The sequence below is a fragment of the Crinia signifera genome, chromosome 2, assembly GCF_055691185.1.
Source record: "Crinia signifera chromosome 2, ASM5569118v1, whole genome shotgun sequence".
Taxonomy (NCBI): domain Eukaryota; kingdom Metazoa; phylum Chordata; class Amphibia; order Anura; family Myobatrachidae; genus Crinia; species Crinia signifera.
Genome location: NC_139218.1, coordinates 400,777,958 through 400,795,339, shown reverse-complemented (window position 1 = coordinate 400,795,339; position 17,382 = coordinate 400,777,958). Strand labels below are relative to the sequence as shown.

Here is a 17,382-nt window from a genome sequence, read left to right as displayed (position 1 = left end):
AGTTACCGACACCCTGGTGCTTATCATATATGTCCTTGTAACTTCATCAGTGATGAGGACTCTGGTAACTTTTATCTTCCACCCCTGCCAAAGTCTGTGTCGGTGCCCTCCTGTTTAGAGGAGTGTAATCGCTATTGTGCATACATAACTTTGGCTCTAGATGTGGTCGGCCGGAGTATCTGCCGACACCTGCGTCACATTAATGCCAGCTCTGTTACCGCGCCGTGCTTGGGTATTGGTTCTGTCTCATACCCTCTTGTCTTTGCTTCTCTCAGCAGGTTTCGGGACCAGTACAAGCAGCGGCGGTCTATTTGGAAACACAAACACCACCACCAATCCCTTCGGGGGCGCATCGACCGCTCTGTTTGGAGCTTCTACCTTTTCTGCAGCACCAAGTGGAACAACAATCAAGTTCAATGTGAGTAGGATGGATGCAGGGACTAGATGCGGTGACTGTGGGCTGCGCTAGTGAACCCAGACACCGATGCTGCTGTACATCTAGGATCCAGGGTGGTGTTTTGTGTCCGGCATGGGGGAGTGGTCTGGGAAAGGGGAGGGATTCTTCCCAGTGTTGCTGTAGCTGAAGTTCCCTATGACTTGTGTTGGTTACAGGCACCTGCTGGAACAGACACCATGGCGAAGGGAGGAGTTACTACCAATATCAGCACCAAACACCAGTGTATCACCGCCATGAAAGAGTACGAGAGCAAGTCGCTGGAGGTGGGTGTGATACAGGGACCGGGCTTTGTAGTATGAGGATCTGCGTGGGGGGTATTTAGTGGGCATGCTCCCTGGCGGAGGCTGGGAGGTGGCGATACCTGTGTGGGGTCACATGGCCGGGGGAGGGGTGTATAGTGTTCACTTGGTTTTATTGTAAACAATTGTACAACACGGTAGTGCCCACATTCCGTATCATGCCATAAGTGGGAGAAATTCCCTCCACCATACCGACCCAAGTGTTCTACGGAGACTGGATACCTTCATGGTGAGGTGTCATCAGCTGCCGGTGTCTACCTGTCGTTCCACCCTCTGCGCAAGCCTCGCACTAACCAAATGCTCCTTGTGCTGCTATCCCGCTGGATGGGTTTGCTTCATTAGGTCTAGGTGCACGTGGTCGACATGGAAAAATTTGACTTGAAAAGGTTGACACAAGGTTGTTGTTTTTTTTTTTATTATTTAAACCCAACCAAATCAAACCATATGAGAGAATATAAATTGAGATATTGTTACTCATGTGGGCCATGCGCTGTGTTGACCATTTTGTCAATATCAACCAGCAGTGGTCGACCTTTAGGCTCTGACCCGGCTGTGTGCGGCGTGACGTTAGCAAGGTCACACAGCCAGGAGGAAGGTGCCGGGCAGTGACTGAAGATGAGGGGGAGACGGTGGCAATCCCGGGAATGCCAGTATTAGCACTGAAATATAGCCCAGAGAATTTCCGGGATTACCACTGAAGGGGTTAATGTTTTACTTAATGTCTGGGTACGCGGCTGAATCCTGGCCTAAAGAGCGAAGGGTCGGGCCCAGTCTCCCCCATAGCCTATCAGTAGGATAAGGTACTTTCATGACTAGGTCTCGTTTTTGGGGCTTTACCGCTCTGTGTTCCACCAAGGTCACTCCTCCGAAAGATGACTACTTCCTTTTTTTTTTTTTAGGAGCTCCGTTTAGAAGACTATCAAGCCAACAGGAAGGGCCCCCAGAATCCCGTCCCAGGAGCCACAGCAACAGGCTTATTTGGAGCTTCCACAGCAACATCCAGTGCACCCACCGGTCTATTTGGCGCTGCTCCTTCCAGCAACAGCTTCTCGTTTGGAAATAAAAACGCATTTGGACAAAGTAAGTCTGATGTTGGTTATATAGTAGATCATACCCTGTATATGTAGAACGAGTTCTCGCCAACCAGAGGCCCGTGTCTGTTACGCCAGGTCAGCAGGTGGTACTGAGCATCAGTCCTCTGTCCGTAGGTTTGTAAGCTCCAGTGGTTGTGGCATCAGAGTTGCTAGCTGTGGCCAAGTGGTAATACTGGCTATAACTTCTGAACGTCTGTAGGTGAAACTTTGGGATGTCCCCCAAGAGGGTTTATGTGACTTACCCTTGCCATGGTGGTGGTGGCTCTTCACTGCCTTGTAGGTTATGTCATTGCTGTGCTGAGGCTCCCGTAGTTTCCAGCACCTGTGCTGCAGACCAGTAACCTCAGACAGGCCGTAGCTGTGGGTCCAGGTTAGGTATAATGGGCCTGGGATCTATGTGCTGCAGACCAGTAACCTCAGACAGGCCGTAGCTGTAGGTCCACGTTGGTTATAATGGGCCTGGGATCTATGTGCTGCAGACCAGTAACCTCAGACAGGCCGTAGCTGTAGGTCCACGTTGGGTATAATGGGCCTGGGATCTATGTGCTGCAGACCAGTAACCTCAGACAGGCCGTAGCTGTGGGTCCAGGTTGGGTATAATGGGAAGTTCTGGCCATCGGAGCAGCTTTGTTAGTGCTGTACAGTTTTACTCTTCAGTACAGGGGGTCCCAGGCCTGGGATCTATGTGCTGCAGACCAGTAACCTCAGACAGGCCGTAGCTGTAGGTCCAGGTTAGGTATAATGGGCCTGGGATCTATGTGCTGCAGACCAGTAACCTCAGACAGGCCGTAGCTGTAGGTCCACGTTGGGTATAATGGGCCTGGGATCTATGTGCTGCAGACCAGTAACCTCAGACAGGCCGTAGCTGTGGGTCCACGTTGGGTATAATGGGAAGTTCTGGCCATCGGAGCAGCTTTGTTAGTGCTGTACAGTTTTACTCTTCAGTACAGGGGGTCCCAGGCCTGTGTGCTGCAGAACGTGGGAAGGTTCTTCATACCTTTTTATAGGGCAGGGGGGGGAAGCCTCCGACCCGCGGGTTGTAAACGTCCTCCGTAGGCACTCTGTGTGGCCCGCCCTCCCACCCGGCTGTCTGCACAGAAGACATGTAAGGGAGTCTCGCGTGAGGGGGTGACGTGGGCAGGAGCGCAACAGGCGTCCAGTGGCAGAAGCTGGCAGCAGTTAATCTGTGGAGGCCGGAGCATAGCACGGGGGAATTCTGCAGCGGGCAGAGCATGGGACAGGGGAATCAAGGTACTGGCCCCCAGAAGATTTTCATCCATTTAAAATGTCCCGTGTCACAAAAAAGGATTCCCACCCCTGATATAGGTGTTTGCTGTTACACTGCCCTCGTGCTGCTTACTCCTTACTACTGGGACGGGGCAGGGGACCAGGGGGTGCCTATTGTATGTCACACTGCGGTCATACCCTTTGTTTAGGTCTCCTTTATGTTTGTACCTTTCAGCCACCAGCACTTTTGGAGCTAACACCGGAGGTCTCTTTGGTCAGCCGCAAGCTCAGCCAGCTACCAGCTTATTCAATAAGCCCTTTGGACAGGCAACCACCACACCCAACACAGGCTTCTCATTCGGGAACACAAACACTCTGGGCCAGCCGCAGACCAGCACCATGGTGGGTGTCGGACATTCTCGTGCAGGCCAGGCGTAAGGATTACCGGCTATCATACCTGCCTAACCTTTACGGAACATGTTTATTTTAGGGTCTGTTTGGAAACACTCAAGCCACACAACCCACCGGTCTCTTCGGCACAACCACCAACACAAACGCAGGATCGGCGTTCGGAACAGGGACGGGCTTGTTCGGACAGGCGAGTGCCACTCCCTTCGGTGGCGTTGGCACTTCGGTAAGATGAGCAATGATTGGCACTAGCCTTGCCACTAGATGATTATCTGTACATGGTGTATAGCATTGCTTCTTATATCCAGTACTCGTGACTGCAAGTTTTCCAGATCTCCTTGCTGGAACACGGGTGCTGACACAGGTGATGCTAATTTCCCTTGTGAGTCTGTGAGGAGACCTGGAAAACATGGCTGATTACGGCTCTCTCATGTTCTCCTCTCCGATCACACAATGACCTGAGTGAGGCGGTAATAACATGTTAGTGGTTTGCTCTTTGTTGATTCCCTATAATTCTAGAAGGTAAGTGGGATGTGAAGCTGGGCACTATACGCACTGATTGTAACGTCACTTATTCACTCCATAAAGCCCGGTGCAGCGCTCTAGGTACAGAATGTATGTACATAACAGCGATGCTGTCTTCGTGGTTATCTAAATTGCAATTACCTTGTGCCTGGTGTTCTAAGGGTATCGCTGTCTTCTGGGTGTTGCTGGTTTACCCAGCACCTCTCCCAGGGAATGTTTTCCTTGCAGCCTCAAGGTGAGGCATGAGCACGTATTTTAAAGTGTGTAATAAGTTAAATGGTATTTTTTTCCTAGAACGGCGCCCAGATTGCCTACGTACGCTAACGTAGGCAAATCGCATCGCATGGGCCATTATAGCGGCATGCAATGCGATTTTTTTTTTTTTTTTCAATGTTATTTTATTGGGTGTGCGATGCCATTATATTAGGTATACAATAATATGATTGTATAGGTCCTAAAAAGAGGTTTTACACACACCCCCCCACTATCCACGCCACCCCGAAGCGTGGTGAGTGCAGCAGAGTGCGTCCTCCAACGTTTTCATTCTCCCACTATCCACGTCTGCGTGGAGTTGATGTTACATATTGTGGTGAATATAGCGTGGCGAGCGCAGCAAGCCCCGTGGATTACTTTACATGTATTCCGCGGCTTCCGGCTCGCTGCGCTCGCCACACTATATAAATTAGACTCCTCGCCGACGTGGATAGTGGGGGTATGAAAGTCGGAGGACGCGTTCCTCCGCCCCTCGCGGGGCTCGCCACACTTCGGGGGGGGGGGGTCGTAAAAACTCTTATTAGGACCTACCTATACAATCATATTATTGTATACCTAATGTAATGGCATCTCATACCCTATAAAATCGCATGTGATTTTGCAGGAGATGCGATGCCCTGGGGCACACAGAGCAGTGAATAAATTACATGAGAAAATCGCACTAAAATGGCCGGTGCGATGCGATTTCACTACGCAGAATAGCCCACTAAGCAAATTGCTCAGAGGGTGCCGTTCTAGGAAACAAGTACCGGTTACATTTTACCTTCACTCATTTTTTCACTGTTTAACCAATTACTTTTTGAAAGTGTGGCCCCAAAACCCTTTTTGTTCTTCCTCTGTCTACCTTAGACATATCCATTTATTCAGTCACCTCATACTGACCCAGATGTGTGGCTCACACGCAATAAAACCACTTAACTAGACATCACGGATTAATTGGATACGAGACACTTGTATATAGGAGTCTGTCAGTATACAGCTGCTCAGTGCGCGGGACCTGGTGCGCCATGATCGTATGTTGGGTCTGCAGCAGTAGTGTATGAGAACACATCTATGTGCCTAGATGTTACCCAGGGAGAATACGTCCCTGCTGCAGAAGCCCCTCAGCAATGTGGTGACAGTACTGAAGCGTCATCATACATCCACTCACTATATGTAATGCAGCACGAGAGGGACACCAGTGTGAGTGAGCTGCCAGGTCCTGTGCATCTCTGCTAGCGTCAGGTGTCCGTCTATGGGACAGATGTATTCTGCAAGGAGAGAAAGTGAAAGACAACGCACCAGCCAATCAACTCCCAACTGTCATATTCAAACACAGTTCATTGGCTGCTGCTTTATCTCCAGTTTATCGGCTCGCCAGGCTTAATATATCTGCCCCAATGTATCTTACACAATGTGACTAGAACGGACTGTGCTTAGTAATGTGATCTGATTGTATAGCTTATGTGACAGAGACTGTGTACTGAGCAAAAACAAACTTGTATTAGGAGAAAAGATGCAAATCGCCCCTTGTGTATGGCGCACAGATCTAGAAGTGTCCGATATATAATATGAATCGCTTAGTCAGTATGACGCATTGTAATCTAAGGTTCTCACGCGACCTGACTGACTAAGAGGAGCTGTGTGACCACCACACTGGTGAATGAGGGCACCTCTGTATGTATGACGCGGTCTGTATTCCCTGGTGACGTGTGACCAATCTCCTCTCTTCTCTTGCAGACCCTGTTTAATAACAAACCGGCTGCTTTCGGAGCCGCCACGACCAGCGCACCTGCATTTGGAACCACTACAGGAGGCCTTTTTGGTAATAAAACTCAAAAAAATATTATAAAAAAACCCAAGTTTAAGTGGGGAAGGTGAATAAAGCCCATTACACGTAGTACGCTGATAGTCTAGCCTCTGTTACTGTTTGTGTACGCGGCTTAATATTCAGTCATTGCCTGTGATTAACATTGTGTATAGTGTTTTCTCCTTCTTACAGTTGGGACACTGGAACCATTGGGTATAGGGGCCCTGGAGGAGCGATGTCTTGGTCGGTACGGGCACGTATACAGCTGGGATTAGTAGTAATGGGCAGAAAGCCGTGTTAGGAGTCTGTACACTATAACTGCACCTCGCTAGTTACATCTGGGCGTATTGTGCAGCTTTCTCTATGGGTGGTGCTGGGCAGTGCCAATCCCAAACCAAGGACATGTGTAGGCCCCCCCAACACCATAATTGATCTTGCTGGAAGAGACTCATCAGAAATGTGTGACGTCTCTTGGCTCTGAGCTGGAAGTATCATCCTCCACTTTGATTAACGTTCCTGAGGAAGATTGGCTTGGCACTGGAGGTGGTGCAATTTGTACCCCTCCGTGCCAGTCTAAATTGACCCTTTGCCATCACACGACCGGACAGATCACTAAGCAGTCTCTAAGGGCATCTGTTGGTCACTATTCCTGATGGCTCATGGTCAGCCAGCTCAAACATGGTCCTTTTTTATCCATTTGGGACTGGACAATTAGGACTGCGCCTGGCAGCGGGTTTGGTGCTCTCCGTGGTCAGAACCGGTGCCTTTGGTATACTAGAGTAGAATCTGCAGTCCCTATAAACACTGGAACTGAGAGCGGTGTTGGCTGCAGTCAGTAAGACCATAATGCTAACTACACATCACTGGGACACCAAGAGCTCTCCGGTGCTGGAATGTGAGATGTACATGTAGCTCTCCTGGGGCAGACAGAAGGGGGTTTCCTGCCACTGCAGGTGTCCCGTTGGCTACGGTTTTGCCAGAGTCTTTCAAAGTTGACTGAAGTGTAAAGGACTATTTATTTAGCCTTGGAGAGAGACAAAGTACGAGCCAATCCACGCTTAAATTATTTTTTTTTTAAACCCCCACCTGTAACATGACTGTTGGAAGCAGATTGGCTGGTACTTTATCTCTCTCCTATGTTTGCTAAATAATCCCCTTGATCCCTGCTGGTGTGAGGCAGCTGGCACTACTTGTACATGTGCCGTGGGTTCTCCATTCTAATCTTACAACTCCAGACCACATTAAGTCCTAACAGCATCGCAACATCCTTCTTACCAACCCTCAGACATTCTTACATATAAGATCACCTTCCTCTTGTGTATCTAGAGAGAGGAGTATATGGACCAGGGCTCTTACAGAGCTCCCGCTATCCTCACGCCTGAGGTTTTAGCCGGCTATGGGGTACAGAGAGGAATGTGGGGTTATACTGTCAGATTCTCAAGTGCCAGTCTCCAGCCTGTGCCTCTATACCCCATGGGTTCCAGTGTCCAGCAGAGGTGGAACGTAAGCCCAAGAATCCAGAGTCATCTGTTAGAGGTAGTGTATGCAGGACCACTATGCAGAGGCCACGCCTGACGTGGTGCGTGTGTCGCTGTCTTCTCCCATTATACTGCAGGACATGGGTGATGAATAATGTACACCTTGTATGCAGGACCACTATGCAGAGGCCACACCTGACGTGGTGCGTGTGTCGCTGTCTTCTCCCATTATACTGCAGGACATGGGTGATGTATATGTACACAGTGTATGCAGGACCACTATGCAGAGGCCACACCTGACGTGGTGCGTGTCGCTGTATTCTCCCACTATACTGCAGGACATGGGTGATGAATAATGTAAACCGTGTATGCAGGACCTATAATCAATATGCAGAGGCCACACCTGACGTGGTGTCACTGTCCATGGTCCTGCCCTGTATCCTCCCCTCATATTGCAGGACAGAGGCGATGTCATGTATGCAGGGCCTGTAATCACTATGCAGTGGCCACACATGAATTGGTTTGTCACTGTCCTGTATCCTCCAATCATATTGCAGGACAGTGGTGATGTTGTGTACAATGTGCACGGTGTATGCAGGACATATAATCAGAGGCCACACCTGACGTGGTGTGTCACTGTCCAAGGTCCATATAGCAGGACATATAGGTGATGTCATGTACCCCTCACATACGCTGAGCTGCTGACTTCTCGTTCTTTAGGGTTTGGAGCCAATCCTGCAGGGACTAGTCTCTTTGGTAACAAGACCGCAGCGGGGACATTGGGGCCTGGGCTTGGAACAGGATTTGGACCAGGTATGCTTGTACAGATCTCCTCTGTGCACTGTAGAGGGGGCTCTCCCATAGCATATGGATCGGTCGCACCACCGTACTGGAAGGGTTAATGAATACAAACCTGGGGCTGTATAACACTGCCTGCAGATGCAGTGTGGGTTCAGGTATGTGGGCACTTATATCTCAGTCATGTATGTGGCTCCTCCCCCTCTACTATACACCTGCAGGGACGCCAGTGTTGGCTGCAGATGCAGTGTGGGTTCAGGTATGCAGGAACTTATATCTCAGTCATGTATGTGGCTCCTCCCCCTCTACTATACACCTGCAGGGACGCCAGTGTTGGCTGCAGATGCAGTGTGGGTTCAGGTATGTGGGCACCTATATCTGTCATGTATGTGGCTCCTCCCCCTCTACTATACACCTGCAGGGACGCCAGTGTTGGCTAGTTACCTGGAATGTGCAGGGACTTTCCTTCTAGCTCCTAGATACCATGGAGGCTCCTCTGGTCCCTTCTGAATGTCTGAGCCGGAGATTTCTGTAAGCTGTCAGTCTTCCTTGAGTTCCCTGAGAGCCAGTAGAGGAGGTAAAGCTATCGCAGAAAGGCACCTTGCCAGGAGACTGCAGACACCAGGGTAGGTTAGGACCATGTCTGTTAGGTCTTGCTGTAGACTGTAAGACTACAGAGACAGCTGCCATCTGGGGACGAGTGCAATCTTGCTGCTTCCACAAGCTGTATTGGAGCACTTGGACAGTAGCTTCCTGCACCCTATTTTGGGCACTGCTGGGGTGCAACACTTGCTGCATATGGCGCATTGTGTTCCTATGTGAGTGGGACAGACTTACCGTCTGTCATGTGACGGTCAGGTGACATTGTCCGTTACCAGTACAGGGCACCCCCCTTCTATATGGCTCTTGGTGTGTGGTCTTCTTGGTGCTTCTGTTTGAGTGCTGGCAGCAGGTGGTGGTTCTGCTTGAGGACGTGTTTGGCCTCAATCCTTGCAGGCATCTGGGATGGTTGGTCTGGACCTTTCTTTGAGGCTGAACGCTATACAGTTTAATTCGGGGATTCCTGGTTGATTTTGAATTGGAAACCGGTCATCTCCACAGTTAGTCATTAGTCCATCCCGCGAGTACATTACTCGCTCATTGGTTTAAGCGCGGACCACTTTAGTTGAGGGCGGCCCTCTTAAACATCAGGGTTGTATGGTGGTGGTGACGGGTGCCAGCCTTTGGGGGTTAGGGATCGTCCTCAATCAGGTACTATAGCAGTGTATTTGGACCCCCATGGGTTTGAGACTTCTCATCAGTGTCCTGTAGTGAAGGGTGGGAAGTAACGGAGGTAAAAACCAATTGGTTCACACAGCGGTGGTATGCCTAAATTATCAGGAGGCTTCAATGTGATGGGGGATCCGGGATCCGCCCAATCAGGACTAGAAATCCAGCCTAATGCTGACCCAGCAACATCTTTTCATTCTTCGCTGCAGGAGACATGGGGCTGACGCTGGGGTATAGGGAGGGACCTGGCACCAAACAGGTTAATTGGTTGTCTCCCGGGAGCCTGGGCTCCTCCTACAAATCTGTGCTATATAGTCAAAACATTGAATGTGTACACTGCGCCGTGCGATTCGATTGCGCTCAAATGGGGTGGGGGGCTGCGCTGACAATTGTGTGTGTGAGTTGCTCGCACAACTGCTTGGTCCCTCTCAGGTGTGGGGCGGCCATTATTGCCTAGCCCGGTGTCCTGCAGCAAGTCTCTGGAGAGTTTGGGCCGCTGTCCCCCGTGTGCCTCGCCTCCATTACAGGTCAGGTAACACCAGTTGGCTCCTATCAGCCTAGGGCTCAGTTGAGCCTATTTGCCCATGCTATTGCAGAGAGTGTACTTACAGGATTAAGTACACTCTGCATCTGTTGGGTTCCCGGTGCTTTACACCTTTGTGCTGCCCATTTTTATACACGCTTGCGGTTTATTGCGCAAGGCGTGGGGTTGCTGCCTCAGACTGCCATGTCTATCAGAGGTAAAGCCCGTAAGGAGGTGGGAGCTCCTGTGCTGCGCTCCTGCACAGCTTGTGCTTGGGGTTTGTCCAGGATCATGTGTAGGATGGCTTATGTGCGCGCTGTTCTACCCCTACCTCAGTATCCTGTCAGGAGCCGGCTTGGGCTGTCTCCCTTACTCAAGTCATGGCGCAGCTAGTGGATCGGTTGGCTACCAATCCACCCCAGCAGTCTGGTGCCAGCACCACCAATGCTGGAACCTCTGGTGGAGAGTTCCTTATCTGCTTCCGTGCAGGAACTATAACACATGTCACGTGGTAAAGGTGTTGAGGGGGGAACTTTACAGAAGTGTGGTTCCACCTCAGTCCATTTACACCTCATAGTCTGGGTTGGATGTAGAGGAATTCGGTTCTCTTTCTTCTGAGGTGGAAATTTCTTCGTCCCCTGAGGAAGTGGAGGTTCTGTCAGTGCGTTTAGAGAGGAATTAGCCATGGAAGCAGACGATCAGACTCCTTAGTTTAAAGGTCTAGTGTTGACATGCCAAAAGAGGACAAGTCTCTTGTCCCCCTAACCACCGGTTTAATTTGCCTAACCTCTACGATGGACAGGGTTAAATGGAAGACGTCTCCTCCGGTGGATGCTCGTGTGGCGTGCAAAGTTAGAAGCTCCAGTCTTCCTATTCCAGACATTGCATCCCTAAAGGAGCCTACTGACAGGAAGCTGGTAAATGTCCTGGAAATCATGACTCACATGCAGGTGCCATTGCCTTATCTGGGGGCCTCTCTGTCGGTACTCACAGTAATGAACTGCTTACCTTAGTAGTAAACATTCAGAAAGCTGCGTCATACCGGGAAGAAGCTGCCCTGGATTCAGGCAACCTTCGCTTCCAAGGTTTCTGGCTCTGTGGTTGCAGACAGGAGGGCCCTGTGGCTCCATTCCTGGAATGACTAAGCGAGCCTTATGAAGGCTCTGGTTCTGAATTGGATAACATTGTGGCTACAGGGGCAGCCTCCAACCTGAAATTCCTCAATTCCAGACTTCTGCATCGAGAAACTATGTTCTTTAATTCAGTCTCTGGAACTCTGGGATTTCATGGCCTCACTGGAAATCCCAGGATGCCTATCTTCATGTCCTCATCTATCCGGAACATCAGCGGCTCCTTCGGGTTGCTATAGAAATGGTTTTGAGCACTGCCATTTGGTCTTTCCACTGCTCCTCGTCTTTTCACTAAAGTCATGGTGGGCAACCTCTGGCAACAAGACATCAGGATCTTACCATATTTGGATGACTTACTAGTTAAGGCCGTGTCTCTGGAGGTACTACAGGACCACCTGGGTCAGGTAGTAGATCCGCAACAGACTCGCGGTTGGATCATCAATTGGCCCAAATCTTCTGCAACCACTACACCAGGCATGTCCAAACTCTGGCCCTCCAGCTGTTTTGAAACTACACATCCCAGCATGCCTTGCCATAGTTTTAGCATTTCTTAATAGCAAAACTGTGGCAAGGCATGATGGGAATTGTAATTTCACAACAGCTGGAAGGCCGTAGTTTGGACATGCCTGCCCTACACAGTCCATGCTACACTTGAGAGCCAACCAGACCTACTCGGGACTCTTCAGTATGGAATCAGGAGCTTGCTCAGCCAGAGAAGAGTATCCATACACTCTTGTATGAGGGTTCTGGGGTTGGTGGTCCCCGCCTTCAACATGGTTGAGTATGCCCGATTTCATTCGCAAACTCTACAGCGGGAGATTTTCTAAGTGGAAGAGGCACAATCACCACATCAGATGCCAGCTGATCAGTCCCTTCCCAGAGGTAGAACTTTCCTTTTCTTGGTAGCGCCTCAATCAGAACCTGCAGGAAGGCTGCCCCTTCTGGATCCAGAATTGGATTCTCCTTACCACAGATGTGAATTTGCGAGGGTGGGGTTCAGTCACTTGTCATCGGACATTCCAGGGTCTTAAGCAGCCCATACACGTCCCGATGCGGGCCTGCGTTGTGGGCTTCAATAGCACGGATCGCATTGCATTGCATGTGCATCCGTTGTGCATGCAATGCGATGCAATTTGATGAAACCTAAGTACAAAAAATTATGTGCAAGCACATACTTTTTGTACTGTGCGATGAGGTGCCGCGGGAGCGCGCACCTCAAAGCACAGAACGGACAGCCTGGCATCGCAGCGTGTATGGGCTGCTTTAGACACTCCTGTGGCATCCAATTACCCATTAACCTGCTGGAGTTGAGAGCTTCTCAAGCACAATTGTTGCTCCGGGATCAACTGGTTCAAGTGCAGTCCGACAATGCAACAGCTGCTGCCTACACAAATAATCAGGGATGCCATGGCAGAGGCAAATCGCATCTTCCCAGCTTTGTCAGCAATCCTCATATCGGGGGTCCTGAATTGGGAGGCAGACTTTCTAAGTCGCCAGACAATTCATGCAGACGAGTGGTGGTCCTTGCATCAGGACGTAGTTCATCTTCTGGTACGTCAGTGGGGCATTACGGAAATAGATGTAATGGCATCTCGCCACCTCTTCAAGGTACCCCTGTATGTGTGTCTGACCAGAGATCCAGTTCTGGACTAGTGCACACTCTGTCTGTTCCTTGGCCGTTTAAACTAATGTATGCTTAACACCAATATCGCTCCTTGACGGGCTATGCAAGTTGGGGGCGGAACAATGATCCTGGTGGCCCCCTGATTGGACAAGACTGGTCTTGTACGCAAACTCGGTCCCTCTATAGACTCTCCACTCAGTCCACCTCTAAGGCAGGACCTTCTCAATCAGGGCCCCTGCCTACGTCAGCACCTACCATGTCTGGCTTTGACTGGATGCCTCTTGCTGGAAACTGGCTTTTCTCCAGGATGTTCACACATTCTTGCCACATTCAACCTCCTTATGTGGCCTCATGGAACTGAGGGCTCTACAAACTCCTCCCTTCGAACCTTTGCGGTCAGTTAACCTACCTAGGCTCACATGGAAAACTGCTTCTATTGGTATTTGCTTCGGCTAGACTGGTTTCAGTTCTGTCTGCCCTTTCTTGCTGCTCTCCATTTTTGATCTTTCATCCATATAGAGCAGTTCTTCCAAAGATGCCTAGTAACCTCTCCCCCCCCCCCCCCCCCAAAGGCGGTGGCTAGATTCCACAGCAACCAGGAGTTTGGTGTCTCTAGATGTAGTCAGAGCTCTTCGGATTTACGTCCAGATCGAATGCCCTATGGGAGTTGCAAGCAGGGTTGGCCACTGTCTAGGCAGACACCAGCCTGCTGACTATGCTCCATTATCTGCCAGGCTTATATGGATCCATAGGAGACACCAGGATCCCTCCCTGAAGCGCCTGCCATTAGGTTAAGGTTTCTGTGTTTATGTCACTGTCTTTGATGTATGGACCTTGGACTTGCTAACTATAACTGGCTGCCTGAGGTGCAGATGGGGTATAGTGAGAGGAGGAGCCTGGGTTGCCTGGAGGCAAATATTGGACCCGTTTGGTGCCAGGTCCATCACCATACCCCAGCTTCAGCCCTGTGTCTCCTAGGGATCTCAAAAGATTTAACAGGCATCAGAAAGTAGTCCGGCAGGAAGACCAAATCCTCTCGCGTGAGACTTCTTCTCTGTTGGCTGTATTTCTGTTTTCCACAAAGGTCTATTGCTTGACATCGCGACTGGACAGGTGTTTAGATGTCACTCACCATGGTACTTGCCCAGTCCTTACAGTCAGATGGCCTGATATGTCTGTGAGCGACATTCGGCCATATTGGGGTAATGCACCAGCAGATAAGATCGTGATAGGTCAGCCTTTCGCACTGCAGGCCGATATATTGGCCAGTTTGTACCCATCTTTAGGGAAGTTGGTCTTAAACTTTTTTTAAAGCAGGGCAATTGGACTTGTTCCACTTGAGTACTTGTCTTTTAAATCAAGGGGGAAAGTTAATAGGATGAGAAATTCAGAAAGTGAGAGATTTGGTAAGAAATCTCCAGGTTTTTTAAAGTGGCAATCAGTTACACTGCAAAACCAGTTTGGTGTTTCAGTGTAAATGATTGCCACTTTAAAAAATCGGGAGGTTTCTTACCAAATCTCTCACTTTCTAAATCTCTCATCCAATTCCATTTCACCCTATGTGTCTATCAAAATATCAGTTCTAGTGCATACATATTCCACAACTCGCGTCAATCCCTGCCCCAGTGGTGCCTACACTTATATACCCTGAGGGGAGAGCATACAAACTGCACACCAATAGACGCGGACCTCAGTGCTGTGATGCAATCATGCTAACACACAAACCAGTGTTACCAGCGCTCGTCACATTCTGCATCCTTGGAGGAAGAGCGCTCTGTTATCTATAGAGTGAGGAGACTTCAAATAGTCTTCAATGAGGAGGGGGTTGTTCAGACCAAATTTATTATTGTTCTTTCTGGTTGGATGAGGCTAATGCCCTAAAGTCCTATTAATTACAGATGGAGCCATTTTTATTCATCCCGACGGCGCATCGGGTCTTCCCGTCTCAGGGCGCCATTCGCTGACCATGGAACGCAAATGAATGTGAGCCGTCTCGGCGAATGGTGCGCTGTGGGGATGAATGAAAACTGCTCCAACTGTAGGTCCATAGACGCAGATTAAACTCTTCTGGAACCCTAAGCAGACCAGTGCTGGTTGCATTACAGAAGTCCCTCGCTGGGCTTGTATTGCAGCAGGGAAGCCTTCTCCTGGAGTAGCCCTGGTTCTCAGCTGAGCAGCTGTATGGTGCAGCCTCCTGGTCCTCGGTCCCGATGTGTAATGTATTCTACAGGTCCAGTCTTCGCTCACACAGACGCTGGTTTTATGCAGAGGGGTTGTAGTCGGTGTCCTCTCCGTTATGGGTAGTGATCAAAGTATAGTAAAAACAGAAAGGTGGGTATCTCCAAACAGCCTGAGACCTTAATGCCTGGATGTATTCCCCTAACCTCTCAAACAAGATACATAGACACTAAATGAACAACTGGAAAGTCAGTGGCGCCTCCTAATATAATAGTAAATGTAGTGTCCCATAAAAATACATCCCGTTTTCCTCCTCCAATGAGCGGTCTCCTCTTTGTATGTCACTGTACTTACTTCCCTTTCACCAATTCTAACAATGTTTCCATCAGGATAGGTGCATAGAAATTAAAAGGATTTGATATAGTGACGTACGTAATAAATTTAATCCAGAAGAGACAAACAAACAAAGGTTCCAATAAAAAATATTCCTATAAAATAAAAAGACAAATCCTATAGCCGCAGAAAGAGAAATTTACCAGCTCGTGGCAAGAACGGTCAGCGGGCAGCTCTTATCTGTATTATAAGGAGTTCTCCTGCAGCGTCCCGTGCTCGCGCCCAAGGGTTCTCAGCTGGCCGCAAGCACGTCACAGGGTCAAGGCGAAGTGTGACTGCTGGCCTTTGAAAAAGTAATTTGGAATATTTTTCTTGAAACCTTTTTTTTTTTATGTGTCTACATTACATTTATTACGTAGTTCACTATATCCCGATGTACCTATCCCGATGGAAACATTGTTAGAATTTGGTCAAAAAGAGGATCCAGAGAAGTGCAGTGACCTACAAAGAGGCGGCATTGGGAGCTCATTGCAGGAGGGAAAATGTGTTTTATCTGCGATACAATTACTATTATTTTATGGGGCGCCATTGACTTTCCTGTCGTGCAGCGATCAGAGGATATGGTGTCCACAGCCCCATCTGCATTGATATACTCCCATAGGTGGTCGAACCTCCCAGACAGGGCATGTTTGCCAGGTGTCCTCACAGGATCACAAGTGAACATATTCCACCTGTGGATCTTTTAAATGTCAGAGTAATGAGCGCATAGGGGTGAGCTATTGGACAATCCCAATGACTGGGTTTGAGAACCTCCTGGTATAGAGTACATAGTCTTATGCCAGAGGAAATTGGCACAGCCCCTAGACTCCAGCATATGGGCGACCACAGAGTATTTCTAGAGCAGGAATTGGGTGACTGGAAGACCTACTATCATCAGACCACATCGTTGCTAGTTCCCAGCTCTTCGCTGCCTCTGATGCAGTATATTTTGGAGTGTATCCTTAAATTCAGTTTATTGCTGCTCTATGCATGAGGTCACAATCAGTCTGTGTTGGAGAAGGACTACATATGGGTCAGGTCTGTATATGGCAGACTGTGTAATACCACTGTATCCTCATATCCCTGGCTCAGGGTGTAACTATTACTGTATTCCGTTGTGCCGTTATGGAGCTGCAGTGTCTCTGTAACCTCTTTCTATAACCAGCGCTGAACGCCGGCCAGACGTCCCTGTTTGGAAACAACCAGGCAAAGCTTGGCGGGACCCTTGGAACAACCGCCTTTGGTTCAACTGGGTTTAATACAGCTGCAACCGGCTTAGGATTTGGTGGACAGCAAGGTGGCATAGGTGGTGAGTATCAGCCATTAAATCCTGTACGGTTATATGTCCTCGTGACCCCTTTCTGTATAATCTGAATCGTGTTAGGGTCCCCCCTACATCGGAGGCTACTCCCCTGACCCTCAGTAAATGCCATTCAGCAATCTGTTGGGGAAATGAACCATGTGAAGTGTCTGATTTGCTGAGCCTGTCTGTTTCCATTCAGGGTTCTTAAATATGTTAATATTCCTGATTCCCCGGCATTGCCCCATTATATCCGATGTATGGGAGGCCGTAATATATTGGTTCTGTATCTGTGGTGCTGATCTCCCTCTGACCATTACCCATTTCAGCTCTCAGTGACCCCGGTGCTGCAGCTGCCCAGCAGCTGGTCCTTCAGCAGCAGATCAATGCTCTGGCATACTCTCCGTATGGGGATTCTCCTCTCTTCAGGAACCCCATCTCCGACCCAAAGAAGAAAGAGGAGGTTAGTAGCCTTGCTGGGACTTGTGGTGCTGTGTGACTGTGGGGTAGCAAGCGGAGACCTCATTGATGGGGGTTAATGACTTTTGCGGCTGATACGTTGGGACAGGTTACTGGTGAAACTCCAATTACTAGTAATAAGCTCGTGCCATGAAGCGCGTCAGATTCTTATCTCATAG

The 17,382-nt window shown here is 49.4% G+C and overlaps 1 protein-coding gene across 5 annotated transcripts in view; it reads left to right on the top strand.

Annotated features, from left to right (window-relative positions):
* The window catches only part of NUP98 (nucleoporin 98 and 96 precursor), a 46,612-nt gene that overhangs the window by 5,243 nt on the left and 23,987 nt on the right, over positions 1–17,382 (top strand). For 2 of the 5 annotated variants that reach the window (XM_083170581.1, XM_083170578.1), the window contains exons 5-13: positions 279–418; positions 613–720; positions 1,656–1,836; positions 3,313–3,479; positions 3,568–3,711; positions 6,003–6,087; positions 8,271–8,363; positions 16,610–16,753; positions 17,074–17,207. In XM_083170581.1, coding sequence (XP_083026707.1) covers positions 279–418; positions 613–720; positions 1,656–1,836; positions 3,313–3,479; positions 3,568–3,711; positions 6,003–6,087; positions 8,271–8,363; positions 16,610–16,753; positions 17,074–17,207 — 1,196 coding nt within the window. Of the gene's footprint in view, positions 1–275; positions 419–612; positions 721–1,655; positions 1,837–3,312; positions 3,480–3,567; positions 3,712–6,002; positions 6,088–8,270; positions 8,364–16,609; positions 16,754–17,073; positions 17,208–17,382 lie in introns of all 5 variants that reach the window. The other 3 variants (XM_083170580.1, XM_083170577.1, XM_083170582.1) reach the window with 2 other exon arrangements.